We start from the raw sequence: 20,057 nt of genomic DNA, 5'->3' as shown, positions 1-20,057 counted from the left end.
AGCCCGCGATATGAGGCAGGGATAAGAACAGGTCCCGGACGAAGCCGTATTTTCCATGGAAGATGTTGTAGGCAATGATAGACAGATACGAACACAAATATTTAATCGTCTGCATTTTCCTACTTTTTTTCTCCATATTTACTTTTTGTATAATTAAATCCCGTTTTTGAACCATTTTCCAGTCAGGATTTATCTTTTAATTAAACTAGAGGCGAAATATCGATTCTTCTCACAAATCCTGTTTATTGTTATTTTATGTTTTAAATTTGTCTTAGCTTGTTTTAGTTTATTTGCTTATACATCCTTACATTCACACACACACACACACACACACACACACACACACACACACACACACACACACACACACACACACACACACATATGTGTGTGTGTGCATAATATATATATATATATATGTGTGTGTGTGTGTGTATATATATATATATATATATATATATATAAGTGGCATCAAAACGAAAGTCCGCACTTGTCATTTTTTCAAAAACCACAAATTTAAGTGAACTTGAATGTAACTGTTTAAACAACCTATACCTCGTTTGATTCGCCTTTTATTCCTCTGTAATTTTACCTGTTCATATTTGACTTTTAATTGAAATATTCTAATATTCACGTTAATTTTAAAAAATTAGCTTCAAATCGAGAAGACAAAAGAAACTCTGCAGCAACAAATGAGCTTAAAACCAGCTTAAAATATCCACCTTTTAGACCACAAAGCAGCTCTAATCATAAACGTAATATTTAGTCAATATGCTTCGAATTTCTCTTAGTGATCATCAGGAGCTCATTAATCTCCACCTTTTTGGTTTATCCAATCGAGAAATTGGCCGCAGATTGAAATGTGATGAGCAAACGATACGGATGACTGTACAAAAGCACCGAAACACCGTCAGTGTTCGTGGTTTCCCAAAATCTGGTCGTCCTAGAGTTACTGCTAACAAAGAAGACAATGCTATCAAGATCCGCAGCCTCAGAAACAGATTTGAAACGGTTCCCCAAATCCAACAACAGTGTTAAAAAGTGTTCTCTTTCTATTGTCAAGAACAGATTGAATGGGTATTTAATATGTGAGGCTGTGTTGCAAAATGCAAGCCAATGATTTCTGTAAAGAACAGAAAACGCCGCCTGAACTTCGTAAGATTCAATGAAAATCATGACTCTTCATATTGGTCGAAAATGATTTTTAGCGACGAAAGCAAATTCAATAGGCGAGGCAATGATGGTAGGCAGTACGTCTGTCGAAGGAAGGACGAAGAATTTAATCCTAGATGCAGTTTCAATGCTGCAAGTTGGTGGAGATTAAGTTTTGGTGTGGGGCGTTATTAGTGCCAATTATCCAGGGCCTATAGATCGCTTGCAAGGTTGAATTAATTCGACAAATTACAATAATATATTGACTGAGTATTTTCTACCCTACTTTGGCCGGAATTTGGATGATAGTCTCATCTTCATGCAGAACAATGCTCCCATTCATACAGCTGGCAATGTCAAGAGGGTTCTTGAAGAGCATGATACTCCGTATTTGGATTGGCCTGCACAATCTTCAGACTTGAATCGTATCGAAAACATATAGCATTACATCAAGCAACATCTACACAATGATAAAATTTCAAATCTGGAAAAATTTTGAACAAAATTAAAGAGAAGTGGGATGCTGAGTATTGCCGCAGACTAATTCAAGAAATGTCCAAAAGATTTTAAACTGTCAAAATTGCAGAAAGGCTATGCCACTAAATACACATACTAAAATCATTCGTTGACATCTATGCTGATGACACGACCATCTACGGCAACACATCAAAGGCTGTAAATGACAAAGTTCTCTCTGATTCTCTCTCCTCTGATCTCGAGCGCTTGGTTCAGTGGGGGAAGACGTGGCTGGTTACCTTTAATGCATCCAAAACCAAACTCCTATCCTTACATCATCAACGCTCTGATCCCCAGCTGGCATCAATTGGGATGGATGGCTCTCGTCTGGGTGAGGCCCCGTGTTTTGACAAGCTTCTGGGTTTGACCTTTACTCCTGATCTGAAATGGAACACGTACATCAAGTCTGTTGCCAAGGTCGCTGGAAGGATGGTGGGATCCTTCTACCGGTCCAGAAGATATCTCACTACTGATGCAATTCTCTATCTATATAAAAGCCAAGTACGTCCAAGGATGGAATACTGTTGCCATATCTGGGCAGGAGCTGCTAAAAACAGCCTATCCTGCCTTGACAGAGTACAAAATAGACTTTGTGGCTTAGTGGGGGATGCCCTTTTCTCTACCCTGCAACCTCTCTCCCACAGAAGAGACGTTGCGAGCCTATCCTTGTTTTATCGTTATTTCCATGGCAGGTGCTCGTCTGAACTCCAATCTCTGGTCTCCCCTCGCCAATCTTTCATGAGAAACACCCGTCTAGCTGAATCCACTGTGAAAAATTTCCCCCACTCTTTATCTGTGCCTAAATCAAAACGTGGATTTCATGAACAAAGCTTCTTTCTTAGAACTGCACGCATGTGGAACTCTGTTCCGTTTGCCTGCTTCCCACCGGACTACAACTTGGATGTCTTCAAGTCCAACGTTAACAAATTCCTAATGAACCGCCCCCTTAAGTAAACACTTCATCAAATCTCCACACTAACGTAATGCACTTGCAATAACCCTTATCCCTGAGTGGCTTCCGAGCCTTGATAAGTGGTGATCACTGTGTAAAACAAAATATTAACTATTGTGTTCCTGTTGTATTTGTGTTGCATTAATGTTCTAAAGTTACATTTAAATAACAATTTTCTATTGTGCAATGTTTGTTTTTGCCTTCTCGATTTGAAGTTATTTTTTTTAATTGACGTGAACACTTGGATACTTCAATTAAAAGTCAAATATGAACAGGTAAAATTATCCGGTATATAATATTTTGATTGCAGAAATTCCCCTCTGTGTCAAATTACCGTAGGTTTGCAACAACAGATGTCACATACAAATTTATTAAATCTAAACTATTATCCATCGTCTTATGTAACTATAGAACGTCGTTTTAGACACATTTATTAGTTGTAATAAAATCCTGCATTGCATCCTAGGAGAAACATCATCACGATCGCCAATCTCTTTAAAGGAAGTAGTTTGTATTTTCCCCTCTATATTTACAGTCCTTATACCGCCCCAGTCAACACAGGGAAGATATATATACGTTATAACTATTTTTTCAAGGAACCCTTCTGAACTGGGCCATATACTCATAGACACACCATTATCTTTCCATTTCCCGCCCCCAAAATAATAATTTCTCCCTTCGGAAATTCCGGCAATACTCATCGGCTGAGCAATGAATATTCTCATATTAGGGAATTCTATTCTCATACATATAAGCGAACAGTTCTTACAATTAAAAAATAGCGTCGCTAGGACGCATTATTTGGTCCGGCGATAGACACAGCACCTGTTCTTGACTATTGCAACAAAGATAAATAATATTTACTGTTTTACACAAAGCAATTCCTACGAAAAAACAAAAAACAAAAAACAAAAAAACAAAAAAAAAACGCACACATATTCACATCTACAGTAAAATTACACTTCCATTCTTATGTTCGCTCCACCGTGCGTTCGTAAATAAATATACACCTTTCGTGTTTACATGCTTTCTGTTATAATCAGCTACTGGATTCTCTTGCTCTATGTATTCTCTCTCCCTCTCTCTCTCCCCCCCCTCTCTCTCCATATATATATATATATATATATATATATATATATATATATATATATATATATATATATATATATATACGAGCAAATAGTTAATAAAACATATATTATAAACTCTATTTCCTATTTGGTTTTATCGAGCTTTTACATCTGGTTGAGATCACTTTATAAATATTAATTCTTTAATATTCATAATATACTTTAGTTTTACCATCTTGGATCACTTTGGTAAATTTAATTGTAATTTTTATTTTATTTTATATATATATATATATATAAATTTATACATGTATATATATATATATATATATATATATATATATATATATATATATATATATATATATATCCACATTTTAAAACTGTTTAACTATTTGTAGTTAACTAGATTTTATGTGTTCTTTTTTGCAACTCGCTTATAATAAAAATTTATAAAATACGTAACCTTTTTTCCATCCATAGATTTTTAGTTTTTTATCGCATTTCTTTGCAGATAACTAATTTATTTAAGTTCATATTTGATATATTATGTTTACTTTTTTTTATAATACAAAGATATAAAAATACGTAATCCATGGATTTTCTTTTGTTTTTATCGCATTTCTTTGCAAATGTTTTGCATATTTTCCAATTTGTACTTACGTACCTCAATTGACAGTTAAGGTCTTGCTGATTTTATCGCCCAATTACCTACCCTTCAGTTTGAATGTAAATTTCATTAATTTAATTAATTAAGGAACCGAATTCGGTGGAGTATTTGATTTTCATTTCTTTTACGGACTGATTCTCAAAATTGCGTACAGTTAGTTTTTTTTTATGGTAGAGGGTAACGTTGTATATTAAGTTCAACTCCACAATTTTCTTTGACGCTTTTTATTAGTTTTCCACAATGCTAATTACGAAAACCGCAGTTAAATTTTGCGGATACAAGATATAAAGACCTGTATCATGCACTGTAATTCACTGGTTGACAGGTTTGTACACACGCACGTTAAATAAATCTACGTCTCTCCTACCGACACTGCCACCCGCAATTTTCTTTTCTTTGTTGCATTTGTGGTGGCTATGATGAAAACGATTATCATGATTTAATTTGTTGGAATTATTGGGAGTTGTCTACTCTGAATCCCGTTCTTTACATGAGAATGTTGAGGATGTCTATTCTAAACGCCGATCTTAAGATGGGGAGGTTGGTGGTGTCTATTCTGAAAGCCGTTCTTAATATGGGGAGTTTGGGATTATTCCAAACGCCGTTCTTAACAGTACAATATTCAAAGAAGTGCAGTGAAAAGAGTCGTAATTGTTTTGTCTTAAACGTTAAAAAAACGACATAAAACTGGAATTTAATTTAATACTATTATTGGAAGAGTTGAAAAGAAGAGGAAGACGTGAACAACAAACGGAAACAGCTAGGACTGCTACCATTGATTTCGATCACTCTAGTCCGTATGCAGTGAGAATCCCTAATCTCTAAAACTTCTCTTTATACTTTCGATTATTATTTTAATGGACCATTTTTCGTACTTTTATTAATTAATACTGATTTACGTATTCCCTTAATTGCTTTCAGTATATGGTATTATAACATCTGATATTATAATACAAGATATTATGATCATAAAAGCACGTTTAATAACAAAAGAAAAAAAACAACAACAACAAAAAAACACTGAATGAAAACAGCAGTAGCAAACCAATACTGGGAACTCAAGAAAGTGGACGTTCGCCGATAGTCGAATGGAAAATAGCAAGACAAGCAAGTACATGTATGGACCTAGACGATCCATGTAGATTATGCCTGAATGAGAAAGTCGCTATCCTATTCTTTAAAGAACCTCAACATTTATAAAACTGTAGGAGAGAAAGAGCGAACAACTGTGTTCACAGGATAAACTTTAGGATAGCGATACATAAATAATTTTTAAATTGACAATAACAATAGAAAATAAATAAATAAAATAAAATAAATACATATATTCATATAATAAATAATTTATAAATAAAACTAACATAATATCCGAAATATAAATCCAAAAACAAAATAACATATCTAACTACACCTACGTTGAAAGCACAAAGGATATCTACCCTTCCCATAAAACACACACAAAAGGAAAGGCGAACATGAGGTTAACTGTACCTTTGTCCTGTGAGTTCCCGACGATTGGTTGATAAGGATGGGCGCGGTTACAACTCAGAAGCTGATTGGCTAACTAGAAAATTCAATACCATCAGTTTATATAAAAATGTGCGATAACCACAACTTTTTGCATAAGCCTAACGAATTCTCACGAGAATGAAACACGGAATATTCTGTGTAGCTTAAATTGCCATAACTTACTACCTAACTCTACCTATGTATTGCGCACTGTTGAAGTAAATACTGGAAATTTCCGCATAAAATTATACCTTATATTAATTTATGTGATTAAATGAAATAGTCATATATATATATATATATATATATATATATATATATATATATATATATATATATATGTGTGTGTGTGTGTGTGTGTGTGTGTGTGTGTGTGTGGTATTCTTCAAGCTTCGCACTTCCATCGTTTCTGCGAGCCTGTAAAGATGACGGTATTGAGGGGATATTAGTTTATTGGAAATGAAATTTTTTCAATGTTTCAAGTGAAACGTCAATTTTATTTTTAATAAAATAAAAGTTTTTTTATTTACATGACAAACTTTATTAGGCATACGAACAAAAATATTTGAACTTCAACTGGACTAATTTCCCCTCAACACTGTCAACTTTACATGCTCGCAGAAACGATGGAAATGCGAAGCTTGAATAAAACTACGCGCGTGCGTGTGTATAAAATCTTGGCCGTACTATCACATATAAATGCAGGAGCCAACGTCAATGACATGAACACTTTCATCAAGATGGTTACTTTAAACTATGATTAATAATCAAATGTACTTAGTTATTATTAAACAGATTACTGAACATTAGTTTGATGAGAATTGATATGTCGCAAAACACATCAAAGTTCAGACTAAAACTCGAAAATCATCTTTCAAAATATCATATTCTTGCTTTTTATACTTTTTTATGCTTTTTGTTTTTGCTTTTATTTCATGTGCAGGCGTCCGAACACGTGCTTGGGTCGGTGTTGTGCAGCCCAGGTTGCTTCAGTGTCTACCGATGTAAGGCAATTATGGACATCCTACCTTCGTATTCGACCACCGTCAACCACGCCTTCGATTTTCTCATCAAAGACATGGGTGAAGACAGATGGTTTTGTACACTAATGGTAAGCTAAAAAAAAAGGATAAGATTAAGTCATGCCATGTAGATTTTCAGTAGAAGTAGTAGTATTGACTGCAGAGTTCTTTATCTCTCTATTTCTCTTTTTAGTATAATTCGTTGTAATCATTGTTTTGTATGAATGTTGAAAACAAGAATTATAACAACGACGCATACTTTTCGCTTAGAATTGAAAAATCATTTTATTGATCGTTTTATGGATGTTATTGATAGTGTGAAATGCTGATCTTGTTCGACACAGGGTTAGCATTTCCCCCTATTATGACGTTGCATCTTTCCATTCCGGTCTCTTCATTCTGAAAGTGTCTTGGTGTTGAAGATTAAGAACTGCAAACTTCCAGACGTGGAACATTTGAAAATTAGGATATGGAAATAATAACTCGGCGTTTTGGGTGTTCTATTCGGAAAAAGAGGCCTTCATTTTCAGATGCCGCCAGAGGAGAGGGAGACAATGAATAAAGTATGTGACCATGTTGGGGGTTACGCAGACAAGGGTGTTATTCGTCATCGTTAAAGACTGTCCGTTATTATTCCGGTCATTATTGTCATGATTATGTGAAAACACCCACATGCACATAGAAAGACTATTAAATACACACGTAAGAGATCGATACGTACAGACATTTCATATACAAAGAAAAGTAACTGTCTTTATAACTCTAACCACTAGACGATACATGAACATTGATGACAGAAACACGTATACCTTATATACTCAAGACATGCATAGACACGGTTATATAAACTCGAAAAACAACACATGCACAACATTTTAACACAAATTTAAGGAAGAATTCTCAGGTGTTATTTTTAATGGATATTGGTGGTTGTAGAGGCGTCTTGTAACTGTTAAAGGAGAGCAGCTTAGTCTTACTCGTATTAAATGTTATCGTTCATTTGCGGATACAACAATACTTAGCTTCTGCATTTTTAAACTTTAATTAAAGCCATTAATTTTTAAAATATTCTCACGCGTCCCTGTCATATCAAAGAACTCACTTATATAGGATTCGCTGTCCCTCGTTTCGATATATTTAAGTTTGAACAATGGACATCTCTTACGAATATCGTCATTTGCGTTTTTATTGTTCATCGCAGATCCAAAGTGGTTGGCGTATTGATTATTGTGCCGTTGCCAGCAACCGAACTCACTGTCCAGACAACTTTGACGAATTCTTCAAGCAAAGAAGAAGGTGGATAGCATCGACCATTGCCAATCTGATGTTGGTCATCAAGGAATGGCGATTGTTAATCCGAAACAACCAACAAATTTCGCCCATTTTCATCCTCTACCAAGCAATCCTTTTATTCTCAACACTAATCGGACCCAGCACAGTCATCCTTGTCGTCTCAGGTAAAACTAAAACATTTTCTCGTGACCTGATTGGTGGAATGGGGGGAGATGCATGGAAGTTCACACACACACACACACACACACACATATATCTGTATGCGTGTGTGTGTGTGGGGGGGAAATATGCTCATTCAATTATATTTCACCTTTTATTTATACCAATCCATTAATTTATGAAGTTTGATGTAATTACAGAGCATATATAAATAAATGACAAAATGTCTACATTCCAATTTCTAAAATGTCGTCCATCTTACCGTATATTTATTGTAGCATGTTAAAATGTTCAGTTCTTGACTGCACTTGTTTCGTAGCACAGAAACATTCGTATAACTATTATGTCAATTTATGAATTTTTTTATGCCAAGACTAATTAGAAGAATAAGAACTCATTAACTTTAAAATAAAATATAAAAATATGATTACATAAATCTGAAATAATCGGAAGAGTAGTTGCAATTGGATTTTATGACATTCAAGCGATATGACACACACACACACACACACACACACACACACACACACACACACACACACACACATATATATATATAATTTTATCTATGTTTTGGAATAATTTTGATGAGAATATATTTGTATATTTCATGTCATTTGTATATTATTTTCATTTTTCGGACTACTGTTTTCATTTTGAATGTTACTCCCAACGTTTCCTCCAATGCAACCTCCGACTTTCTTTAGGTGCATTTTGTCAAAATCGGGAATCTTCATACATAAAGATTACTGAGTTCGACAAAACACACCTAAAATGTTCGAGGTTATATCGATCATTTTATCGACTTAATATATATTTTATGTGAATTTTAATTAATTTTTAATTAAATTCTTTTTAATAGGATTTTGACGTGGTATTTTTAAGTAGGTATTTTTCTAATAGGATATTAAAAAATTTCGCTTTATTTTACCTAACCTATATACTCAACGAATTTTATATCTACATATTTGTAAATTTGGTATATAAGCTAATCGGACATGTGGAAAACTTTTTAATATGTTTTCATTCGGAAAAAAGGCTGCTAAGGAGTCAAAAATTAAAAATTGATACTTGTCGGATATTTATCTGTTTGTCAATTGCTTCACGAGGTTTAAAAACACTTTTTATGATCTCGACAAGCTGGTCTAGTGGTTATCGTACTTAACTCACTGTGTTTTAGTTTTGGTTTCGATCTCTGCTCGAGTATGTTTTTTTTTTTACTCACAAGAAGTGAACTATTTAGAAAAAACGTAAAACGCGTATGCATATGTAAAAAAAAAAAAAAAAACTAAAACAACGTTTTCATAATCACTATCTAAATAAAATTATGTTTCTATTTCTCGTGCGCCTGTGTGTTTCCAGCCTCTACGTGGCTTATACATTTTTTTAGTTACTATTAGCAGATATACCCAGAGTTTTTTCGTTTTTTATTACTCTATTCTTTTAAAGGAATTTAACGTTACGTTTAATACCGGGCAACTCCAGATACATCTGCTAGTAGCAAAAAACAAAACAAAAACAATGTACAAGTCACGTAGAGACTGGAAGCACACATATACCCAGGCGCACGAAAAATAGAAACATAATTTTATTTAGACAGTGATTATGAAAACGTTTTAGATTTTCGTTTATTTTTTACTCTTAATTCACCCCAAACAAGACACATGACCACTTGGACGTAAGGGCTACTGTTTGGAACCAAAACTACAGGGAAATTATGGAGGGAGTTGAGTAGCGAGATGTCTGTTTACATTACACTTGAATTTCTGCATGTCAGTCAGAGAAACAGGGACTCGGGAGGAAATTCCAAAGTGTAGCCGTTCGAGGGAAAAAACTGTTAGAGTAGAAGACTTTACGGCATCTGTGGATCTCATTAGTGAAAGGGTGGGATTTTGCTGCTTCTTGGGTTTGTCGGGAGTATTTACGTTGAGGGAATACAAGTGCTTGGAGTTCGTCGGAGCATTTTCAATTAAAATACTTGTAAAACAGGCAGAGAGATGCAACATTTCGGCGATGGGTCAGAGGTTGGAGTTTGGTTGATGGTGCGGGACCTATTAGATTGGAAATTTTTTTTTGAATCCTGTCTAAGAGTGAGAAACTAGTGGCAAATGCACCATCCCAGGTCACCAATACTCCATGCATGAGCGAATGATGACCTTGTAGAGATAAAGGATACTCTCTACCATGCTTGAAAGTTGTTCACCTTCTTTGCAGCAACCATGGCAATGTCTTCCATGTATTTGTTCCAATTCATGTTGCTTTTGAATGTTAAGCCAAAGAGTTTGAATGAAGACTTTTCATGTAGCATATTATTAGTCATAACAATCAATGGTTGACAAGATTTCTTGTAATTGTTAAAGGAAAGAAGCTTAGTCTTAGTAGCATTAAATGTTACCATTCATTTACTCGTACCTTCCCCTTTCCACTACAAACTGAAGGTCTTCGTCTAAGATCTCAGCCATTACCTCTGATATATGTTCATTCGTTTTCTCCTCATGTCTGTTATAGAGCGTGGTGTCATCAGCAAATATACCAATCTTGGAGACATTTTACAGGGAAGTCATTTATGAATATCAGGAATAAAAAAGGTCTAAGGATCGACTCTTTTTTTTTTTTACATGGAGGTCACCACATATCAAGGCCCAGAGGCCACTCAGGGATAAGGGTTATTGCATATACAGTAATCAATGAGATAGTATTGTAGTAATCATTAGTATTGGAGATTTGATAAAGTGTCTTACTTAAGGGGGCAGTTTGTCAGGAATTTGTTTATGTTGGACTTGAAGACATCCAAGTTGTAGTCAGGTGGGAAACAGGCAAACGGAAAAGAGTTCCACAGTTGTGCACTTCTGAGAAAGAAGCTTTGCTCATGGAATCTACGTTTGGATTTAGGCACAGATAAAGAGTGGGGAAAATTATTGACAGTAGTTTCGCCATATCAATTTGTTTATTAATACGCTTGCTTTATTTTCTAAATAAAAAGTATGCTCTATGAGGAGGATGTTGTAGGTTGCTTTATGTATAGTACGTGTGCATAAGATAATTAGGTGATAATAAAAAAGTTCAATACGCAAGAATAAAGAGATGAGAAAAGAAACAACGAGTTACTTCCTTGACATTTTACTTGCAAACAACATCATACATACGCACATAGGTATAAGTAATACATAAATAAATTAAAAACACGAAATAATAATAATAATAATAATAATAATAATAATAATAATGATAATAATAATAATAATAGTTATTATTATTATTATTATCATTATTATTACTGGTCAAATATGATAATTATTTAATAATATTAAACATAAATAACTTCATTCTCTGCGAGTCTAATACAACAGACATCCAATTCTTGGTAAGAATACACCCTAATCGAGTGATTGTATATATTTTTCTTCTTTCTGAAGATGAGATTTACCTCGAAAATTCAGAGAACATAACACCATCGATACTATCTTGGTTCAACGCATTACGTTGGTAAATAAATAATCGAAAATTTTTGAAATATTGTCATTTATTCTGTTTTTCCTTGACTTTTTTTCTACCAAACTGCATTATCATAACGATCAAATACAACTTCTTACATTTATTTTACTGTTGTTCCAGGTGGTTTACAATATGGATGGAATGTGCAGCCTGTTTCTAGCATGACTGTTCAGTATATTACGAGCATCTTTTTTGGAATAATTTGTTTGTTCAGTGCAAGTGCGACACAACTAAAGGTAAGTCGTTTTAACAATTGTTCACAAAAATAGTTTATTTATACGTTTTTGCAACATCTACCAGGAAATAAAAAGCTGATGCGGATGGGCTTTTACTTTTTTTTTTTACACGGTGGTCACCACTTATCAAGGCTCGGAAGCCACTCAGGGATAAGGGTTATTGCAAGTACAGTACGTTAGTGTGGAGATTTGAAAGTGTTAACTTAAGGGGGCGATTCATTAGGAATTTGTTTACGTTGGACTTGAAGACATCCAAGTTGTAGTCAGGTGGGAAGCAGGCAGACGGAACAGAGTTCCACAGGCGTGCAGTTCTAAGAAAGAAGCTTTGTTCATGGAATCTACGTTTTGATTTAGGCACAGATAAAGAGTGGGGGGAATTTTTCATAGTGGATTCAGCTAGACGGGTGTTTTTCGTGAAAGATTGGCGAGGGGGGACCAGAGATTGGAGTTCAGACGAGCACTTGCCATGGAAATAACGATAAAACACGTGATTATATAGAGAATAAATTATGTTCCAATTATATGAAAAATCCAAACTTTCGTTATCCATACAGTACTTTTACTTTAAATGCGATACAAAAATCTGTAACCGCTTTTTAAACGCATAATGTATGGTTACATAGATATATAGATACATTAGGAAATTATATATACATTCAACACACACACACACACACACACACATACATACTTAATTATTAAACGTATTAAATAAAACATGGCGTCTGTGGTTGGGAGAAAATACCACTGCACCACGAATCCCGGTTGAAACTACGTTCTAGTTTATTCGCTTTTAAAGTTATGACGGTTTTTGTTGTTATTTTTTTAAGCGATAATTGTATTTAATATTAAGTAATTCCCCTGTGAGTACATATATTGGTTATACAACGCCAACTCTCTCCAGGTGTCTCACATATCACCTATCAGACATCAACGTTATTCAACGCCATATTATCTCTCATAATAAAAAAACTAAAGTCAACCCAAGAAGTATATAACCATTAATACTAGAATTAAGTGCAGAAATGATTGCACACAGATTAAAATTACTAGTCGCGTTTGTAATCTAAATAATACAGCCTAACATGAACAAAATAGCATTTAAAACGGAAACTAACATTTAACAAATTATATATATATATATATATATATATATATATATATATATATATATATATATATATATATATATATATATATATATACTCTCAACTGTATTTTTCCGAGCAATACTGTCTCTAATCAGTTGTTTGGTGAATTTCCACTGTTTAACGATACACGTGTAAGACGTACTATATTAACATATGAATAAAACATTATGAGTGTTAAATAAATAAATCTTTTAGTTTGAAATGATAACTAACTAGCTAATTATACACACACACACAAACACACACACACACACACACACACACACACACACACACACACACACACACACACACATATATATATATATATATATTCGTATTCCTGTCTGTTTGTTCAAAATTTGATTAATATATACAAAAGGTCCATTACTTTAATATTTCATATATATATATATATATATATATATATATATATATATATATATATATATATATATATATATATATATATATATATATATATATTTGATTATTTTATATATATATATATATATATATATATATATATATATATATATATATATATATATATATATATATACTAATAAAGTACCCGGCGTTGACTCGGTTCAAAAACAGCCTACAGAAAATAGACTCTGATTTATGAAAGTATGATATGTTATGAAAAGGAAGGGTTGTAAAGAGATAGCTTAAAATTTGGGAGTATCAAAACCAAAGCAAAATATGATGAAAGTAAAAATAAAATAAATAAACCCCATAATTTATTATACCATACATGTTCACACTGAAACACTTATCACAATATTCTGTGGATCTATATCAAAAAACCTTATTAAACTTTGTGACATATTTCCATTCTATGGAGGTCAGGCGCGAACGAACATCCAATAATTTTATTATACCATATTTCTTCAAACTGAAACATAATTATCAAAGTATACTTACGCAGGTAGATATGAAAAGTCTTTATTAAAGTTTGTGTCTATTTCTATTCTATGGAGGCCAGGCGCGAACGCAGACCCCACAATTTTATTATACCATCCCTATTTAAGTTATAGCATACTTGTACATCTATATGTACATCTATATCAAAAACACTTGTAAGCGTTTCTTTTAATTTTTAAATTTTTTATTTCCGTACTTTGTGGACCAGGCGCGTACGCAGACCCCACAATTTTTATGAATCATCATTATGCCAGATCAAACATACCCATTCCTGTGTCTCGATACATCTTCTATCATTATATGTGATCAGTTTTCTATAATAGTCAACCATATAGGAGCATATTCGTGACCAGACACACACAGACGTTTAGCTTTATATATATATATATATATATATATATATATATATATATATATTCATCCACATACACACACATATATATATATATATATATATATATATATATATATATATATATATATATATATATATATATATATAAAGCTGAACGCCTGTGTGTGTCTGGTCGCGAATATGCTCCTATATGGTTGACTATTACTAGATTCAGCCACTCTGATGAGTCGTGAACGACGAAACACGTGTCAGTGGATAATTATATTAAAAAAATAAAATTATATATATATATATATATATATATATATAATAGGACAATAAATATATATATATGAATATATATATATATATATATATATATATACTCACACACACACATACACACACACACACATATATATGTATATATTTATATATTTATAAAAGTGAAAATGTCTGTGTATGCATGTGTCTGTCTGTCTGTGCACATTTCCCTACACAATAACTCTGTCAATTGTCGGTGTACAGACTCGAAATTTGACATGTGAAGTATTGAGATTTGGGGAAATCTTTTTGATTGGTTTTCGGCCAGAAATTTGACTGTTAAAGTTGAACGATTTCACCTTTGAAAACTCTACAAAACTCCTCCGGCAATTTTGGGTCTAAACACTTAGAATTTGCGATATAGGTTCTTTGTCTTTTTTTGAGACCAAAGCAATAAATGCTAAGGGGTCAAAATTGGGGTCAAAGTTTAAGAAAATTGACCTCTACGGTTGCTACCAAATTACTCAGCTAATTTTTGGTCTAAACATTTGAAATTTTACATAAAGTGTATTCAGACATAGTGCAAGCTTTTTACTTGGCTTTTGGCCGAGAATTTGGCTACCAAGGGGTCAAAGTTCAAACGATTTGACCATTGTGGTCTCTAGCAAACTATTACGCCAATTGGTGGTCTAAGCATTTGAAATTTTACATAAAGGGTATTCAGACATGCAGCAAGATTTTGAATCAGTTTTTGGGCGAATATTTCGCTGCCAAGAGGTTAAGGTTAAAAGAGTTGACCTTTGCAGATTCTACCAAACTCCTCCGCCAATTTTTAACACTTGATATTTTAGATGTAGGTTACTTGGAAATGGGTCAAACATTTTAACTAGACTTGAGCCCAAAACAATAAATGTTAAGAGGCCAACATTGGGATCAAAGTTAAAAAAAATTACTTTTTTCTATGGTAGTTAAGGAAGCCTATTATATAGCATGTGGACCTGATCTCATCCCAGCTGTGCTATTAAAAAAGTGCTCAGCCGAAGTAGCTCCAGTTCTCTCCAAACTCTACAACAAATGTCTTAATGAATCACGCTTTCCGGGCTGTTGGAAAACTGCTTCTGTGGTACCAGTATTCAAGAATTCTGGCGAAAGAACTGACCCATCAAATTATCGCCCCATTAGCCTCCTCCCACTTTTTGCCAAGATATTTGAGACCATAATTAACCATGCCCTAGTCCGGCACCTTACAGATGCTAAACTTCTGACTGACAAACAATATGGATTTAGACAAGCCCGTTCCACAGCAGACATCCTCACTGTAATCTCTGAACGTATATACCATTCACTGGACAAAGCGGGGGAGGGCAGAGCGGTAGCTCTAGATATATCTAAGGCTTTTGACAGGGTATGGCATGAGGGTCTCCTCAGGAAGATTAGATCATACGGTATCACTGGTAGAATACTTAACATAATTAAATCCTTCTTAGATAAGAGAAAAATCCAGGTTGTCCTCGACGGTCGAACATCTAAACAGTGTGATATAAATGCGGGAGTGCCTCAGGGGTCTATCCTTGGACCTCTATTGTTCCTAATATTTATTAATGACCACCCCGACAAAACTGCCTCTGAGATGGGTATATATGCTGATGACACCACACTCTATAACAGACATGACAGGAAAACAAATGAACACATAACTAAAGAAATAGGAAAAACACTAGAGCATGGCCTCCAATCTGTAGTGGAATGGGGACATCAATGGAAGGTCACATTCAATGCTGCCAAGACTAAACTGGTTTTCTTTCAATAATTACAATAATTACTTCTCTGCCACCAATAGCAATGGCCAGTGACTACCTGCCTGAGAGTACATCTTTCAAACTGCTTGGCCTAACATTCACAGGAAACATGAGTTGGAACAATTATATTGAAAACATTGCCAGGGCCACTGCGAAAAAGGTAGGCTCTCTCTACTGTGCTAGAAAACTACTAACACTTGAAAGTATCCTGTACCTCTATAAGGCCACCATTCGCCCATGTATGGAGTATTGCTGTCACATTTGGGCTGGTGCATCTGCTACTAGTCTCTCGCTCCTAGACAAGGTTCAAAAGAGAGTTACCAATCCGATAGGCCCTGAACTGGCATCTAAGCTTCAGCCTCTGTCCCATCGACGAAACGTTGCATCCCTCTGCCTGTTCTACAAGTATTTTAATGGTGAATGCTCTGACGAACTGCAGAAAGTTGTGCCCCCACGACGTAGACACCCTCGACAAACCCGACAGGCAGCTAAATCCCACCCCCACACAGTAGAGATCCCTAGATGTAAAGATCTTTCTACTCCAGTAGTTTCTTCCCCAGAACCGCTAGACTCTGGAATTCCATTCCCTAACTGTACTAACATGCAGAAGTTCAAGTGCAACGTGAACCGACATCTTGCTGCCAAAATCTCAACATAGTACCCCAGCAGTTGCTGCCCCTGATAGTAGACCCCTACACCAAAGTGGCAATGTGCCTTGTTTGGGGTGAAAATGTCAAAAAAAAAAAAAAAAAAAATATAGAAAGTCTTTACCGTACATATGCACACTTTTTAATATATACATATGCACATAAAGTTATGAACAGTACATGGGGCCTGAGCAAAGCCGGGCTGAACTGCCAGTATATATATATATATATATATATATATATATATATATATATATATATATATATATATACTAGCATGGGTACCCAGCGTTGTCTGGGTTGACATGAAGTTCTGTCTGAAACACACTGGTATACTAATTATTTTCATCATTGGCAACATGGATACCCCCACAACAAAAATAAAAGAACGGATAAAAACATGTAAAGAAGTAGGTGAAACACTCTCCACCAGATATTTTGGCAGAAGGGCTACAAAGAGAAGAAACTATTCTCCAGATATTGAGCACTGGAAATACCCCCCCCAGAAAAGATAATTAAAAATAAATCATTATAACTTTTGTTTCAATAAAAATAGCAGTGAATGTCCGTGCGATCGCAAAAAAAAAAAAAGAAAGATCTACCAAAAATTAATTCCGAAACAATTAAATGACATTTTTCCTCATTTTATATTTCTAATATAATCCCCTCCCCCTAAAAAATTGAATTTCTCCTATTTTGGGGTTCGTTCTGTTTATAAAATTATTGTTAGGTGAAAGTACATAATGGTTTTATAAAAATTAATTAAATTTATCGTTATTTTATGTTTCAAATGTAATTTCCGCCCCCACCACAAAAAACTAAAAAATTTCGTATTTGTCATGTTTTACCCCCCCCCTTGATCGCCAAACTTGAAAAAATGCTAGAGATGACATGTCTGGTTGAACGCTTTGTGGCCAAAAAGTGGGTTCTCATTTTACGTTAAATTTATATAGAAAAGTTATCTCCCACGATAAAATGTTAATTTTTTTTTCAAAATTTCTTCTTCCATATTATTTATAAAGACTACTTAAACGTCTTAGACCACAAAAAACAGGTCATAATTTTTTCGGTCAATGTCAAGTTTCTTTCCAACTCCCCCAAAAACTTTAAAATGACGACTTTTAATGGTTTTTGGTGGTGCTGAAAACAAATATTACGTTTAAATTTGGAGCAGATAAGTAGTTTTCATGATATGAAGGAATTACTTTTTCAAAAAGTGGGGGATCACTTTCCTATATAAATTTAACGTAAAATGAGCACCCACTTTCTTGTCACCTAGTAATTTCTTCATATCATAAAATAAATTTAACTGTGATATTCGTTTTTAGCACCCCCGAAAATTGGCGCTGTTTTTTTTTTTTACTAAGAGATGCACTCATTTTTTCATCTCGTAATTTAGGACGCTAATTATGTTGTTAGTAAGTTTACAAAAGCATACTTTTTCATTATACAACTTGTATAGTTGTGAACAGGTGCCTCTGCAGTTTAAAATTTCACAAAAATTCTGTTTACATTAGGAGGCGGTTAAGTAAACTACAGAAGCACCTGGTAAAATCTATACAAATTCTATAATAACCCACCTAAAAAAAAATGAAAAACAAAAATATATTTTTGTAAACCGCTCGTGTAAGCTTACTGACAGCATTATTTACGTCTTAAATTATGAAAAAATACGGCGCCAGTTTTTGGTGGTGCTGAAAACGAATATCACAGTAAAATTTGTTTTATGATATGAAGAAATTTTACGTGGTTAGAAAGTGGGTACCCAGTTTACATTAAATTTATATATGAAAGTGATCCCCCACTTTTTGAAAAAGTAATTTTTCATATCATGAAAACTACTTATCTGTCTCAAATGTAAATGTGATATTTTTAGCACTATCGAAAACCATTAAAAGTCGTCATTTTCAAGTTTTTTGAGGAGTTGGAAAGAAACTTGACATTGACCATTTTTTTCTGGGGTTTAAACGACGCTGGGTCACGTCGTAAAAATTAACCATTTTTAATTTAAGATATTAAGTAAATTATAAAGAAAATTTGTTTCGAAGGCAATTAAACACACTTGCTGTGGAATAATTATTATAATAAATCCTGGGCAACACCGATTAAATTTTATAAACAAAAAACAAAAAGAGCAGGGAATGATGGATTTTGTTCACATGTGTCTCTGTGACTAACTCTGTTCTCGTTAGGATGCAAGTAAATGAGGCCATTAGTTTTAATTATTTTTCTCTAACAAATAAAAAGGTTACTTAAAAAGTAAGAATAAGTGAAAAAAAATTTCCTCTGAATTAAAATAAAAAAAATAATTCAGCTTAGAATAATATTTCGAAATGAAACCAAAACCAGGAAATATTTAATAACCTGCTCCGTTTAAAACAATTTCCAATTAAGCTATCAGTTATTTCCCCTTTTGGTTTTCTGGTTTTTGGTTTGAAAATAAAACGATTTTAGATTTCAGATAAAATAAATTAAATCAAATATAACTTGAAATTTAAATAAACTAAATAATTAAAAAAATTTTAATTAGTACAGTTGAAACAAAGCTATTATGTCGAATAAGTAATGTCATCGAACTAATTATTTAAATAGATTGCATTTAATGTGATATGTTAATGACCGTAACTCAGTAATGAAAAAGTGGTTTAAAGAATGCGATATATTGAAAGTTCGTATACAATATAATGTCCCCTTCGACAGAAGATCCGCCCGGCCTTCGGGATCAAAGTGTAGTATCGGTTCCGACAGATGCTGCAAGCAAAGACTAGCTATGACTAGCAAAGACCGTATGTGGGGGTAACCCCACATATTTGAAATTGGTCAAGGTAGGGATCACCCTACAGACCACAGTTACTATCCAGCTCCCATTTCCCACCTCTCGG

General features: G+C 33.8%; 1 protein-coding gene across 1 annotated transcript in view; it reads left to right on the top strand.

Annotated features, from left to right (window-relative positions):
* LOC145241301 (uncharacterized) overlaps positions 1–20,057 on the top strand; it is a 262,494-nt gene that overhangs the window by 203,383 nt on the left and 39,054 nt on the right. The window contains exons 7-10 of the mRNA XM_080104065.1: positions 6,813–6,980; positions 8,093–8,348; positions 11,959–12,074; positions 19,368–19,374. Of these exons, the coding sequence (XP_079960191.1) occupies positions 6,813–6,980; positions 8,093–8,348; positions 11,959–12,074; positions 19,368–19,374 (547 nt within the window). The remainder of the gene's footprint in view (positions 1–6,812; positions 6,981–8,092; positions 8,349–11,958; positions 12,075–19,367; positions 19,375–20,057) is intronic.

This window comes from Euprymna scolopes, chromosome 2 (assembly GCF_053919585.1).
Source record: "Euprymna scolopes isolate OS-2025 chromosome 2, ASM5391958v1, whole genome shotgun sequence".
In the NCBI taxonomy this organism is placed as follows: domain Eukaryota; kingdom Metazoa; phylum Mollusca; class Cephalopoda; order Sepiida; family Sepiolidae; genus Euprymna; species Euprymna scolopes.
The sequence above is the reverse complement of the archived record's forward strand: the minus strand, read 5'-3'. Positions and strand labels throughout refer to the sequence as shown.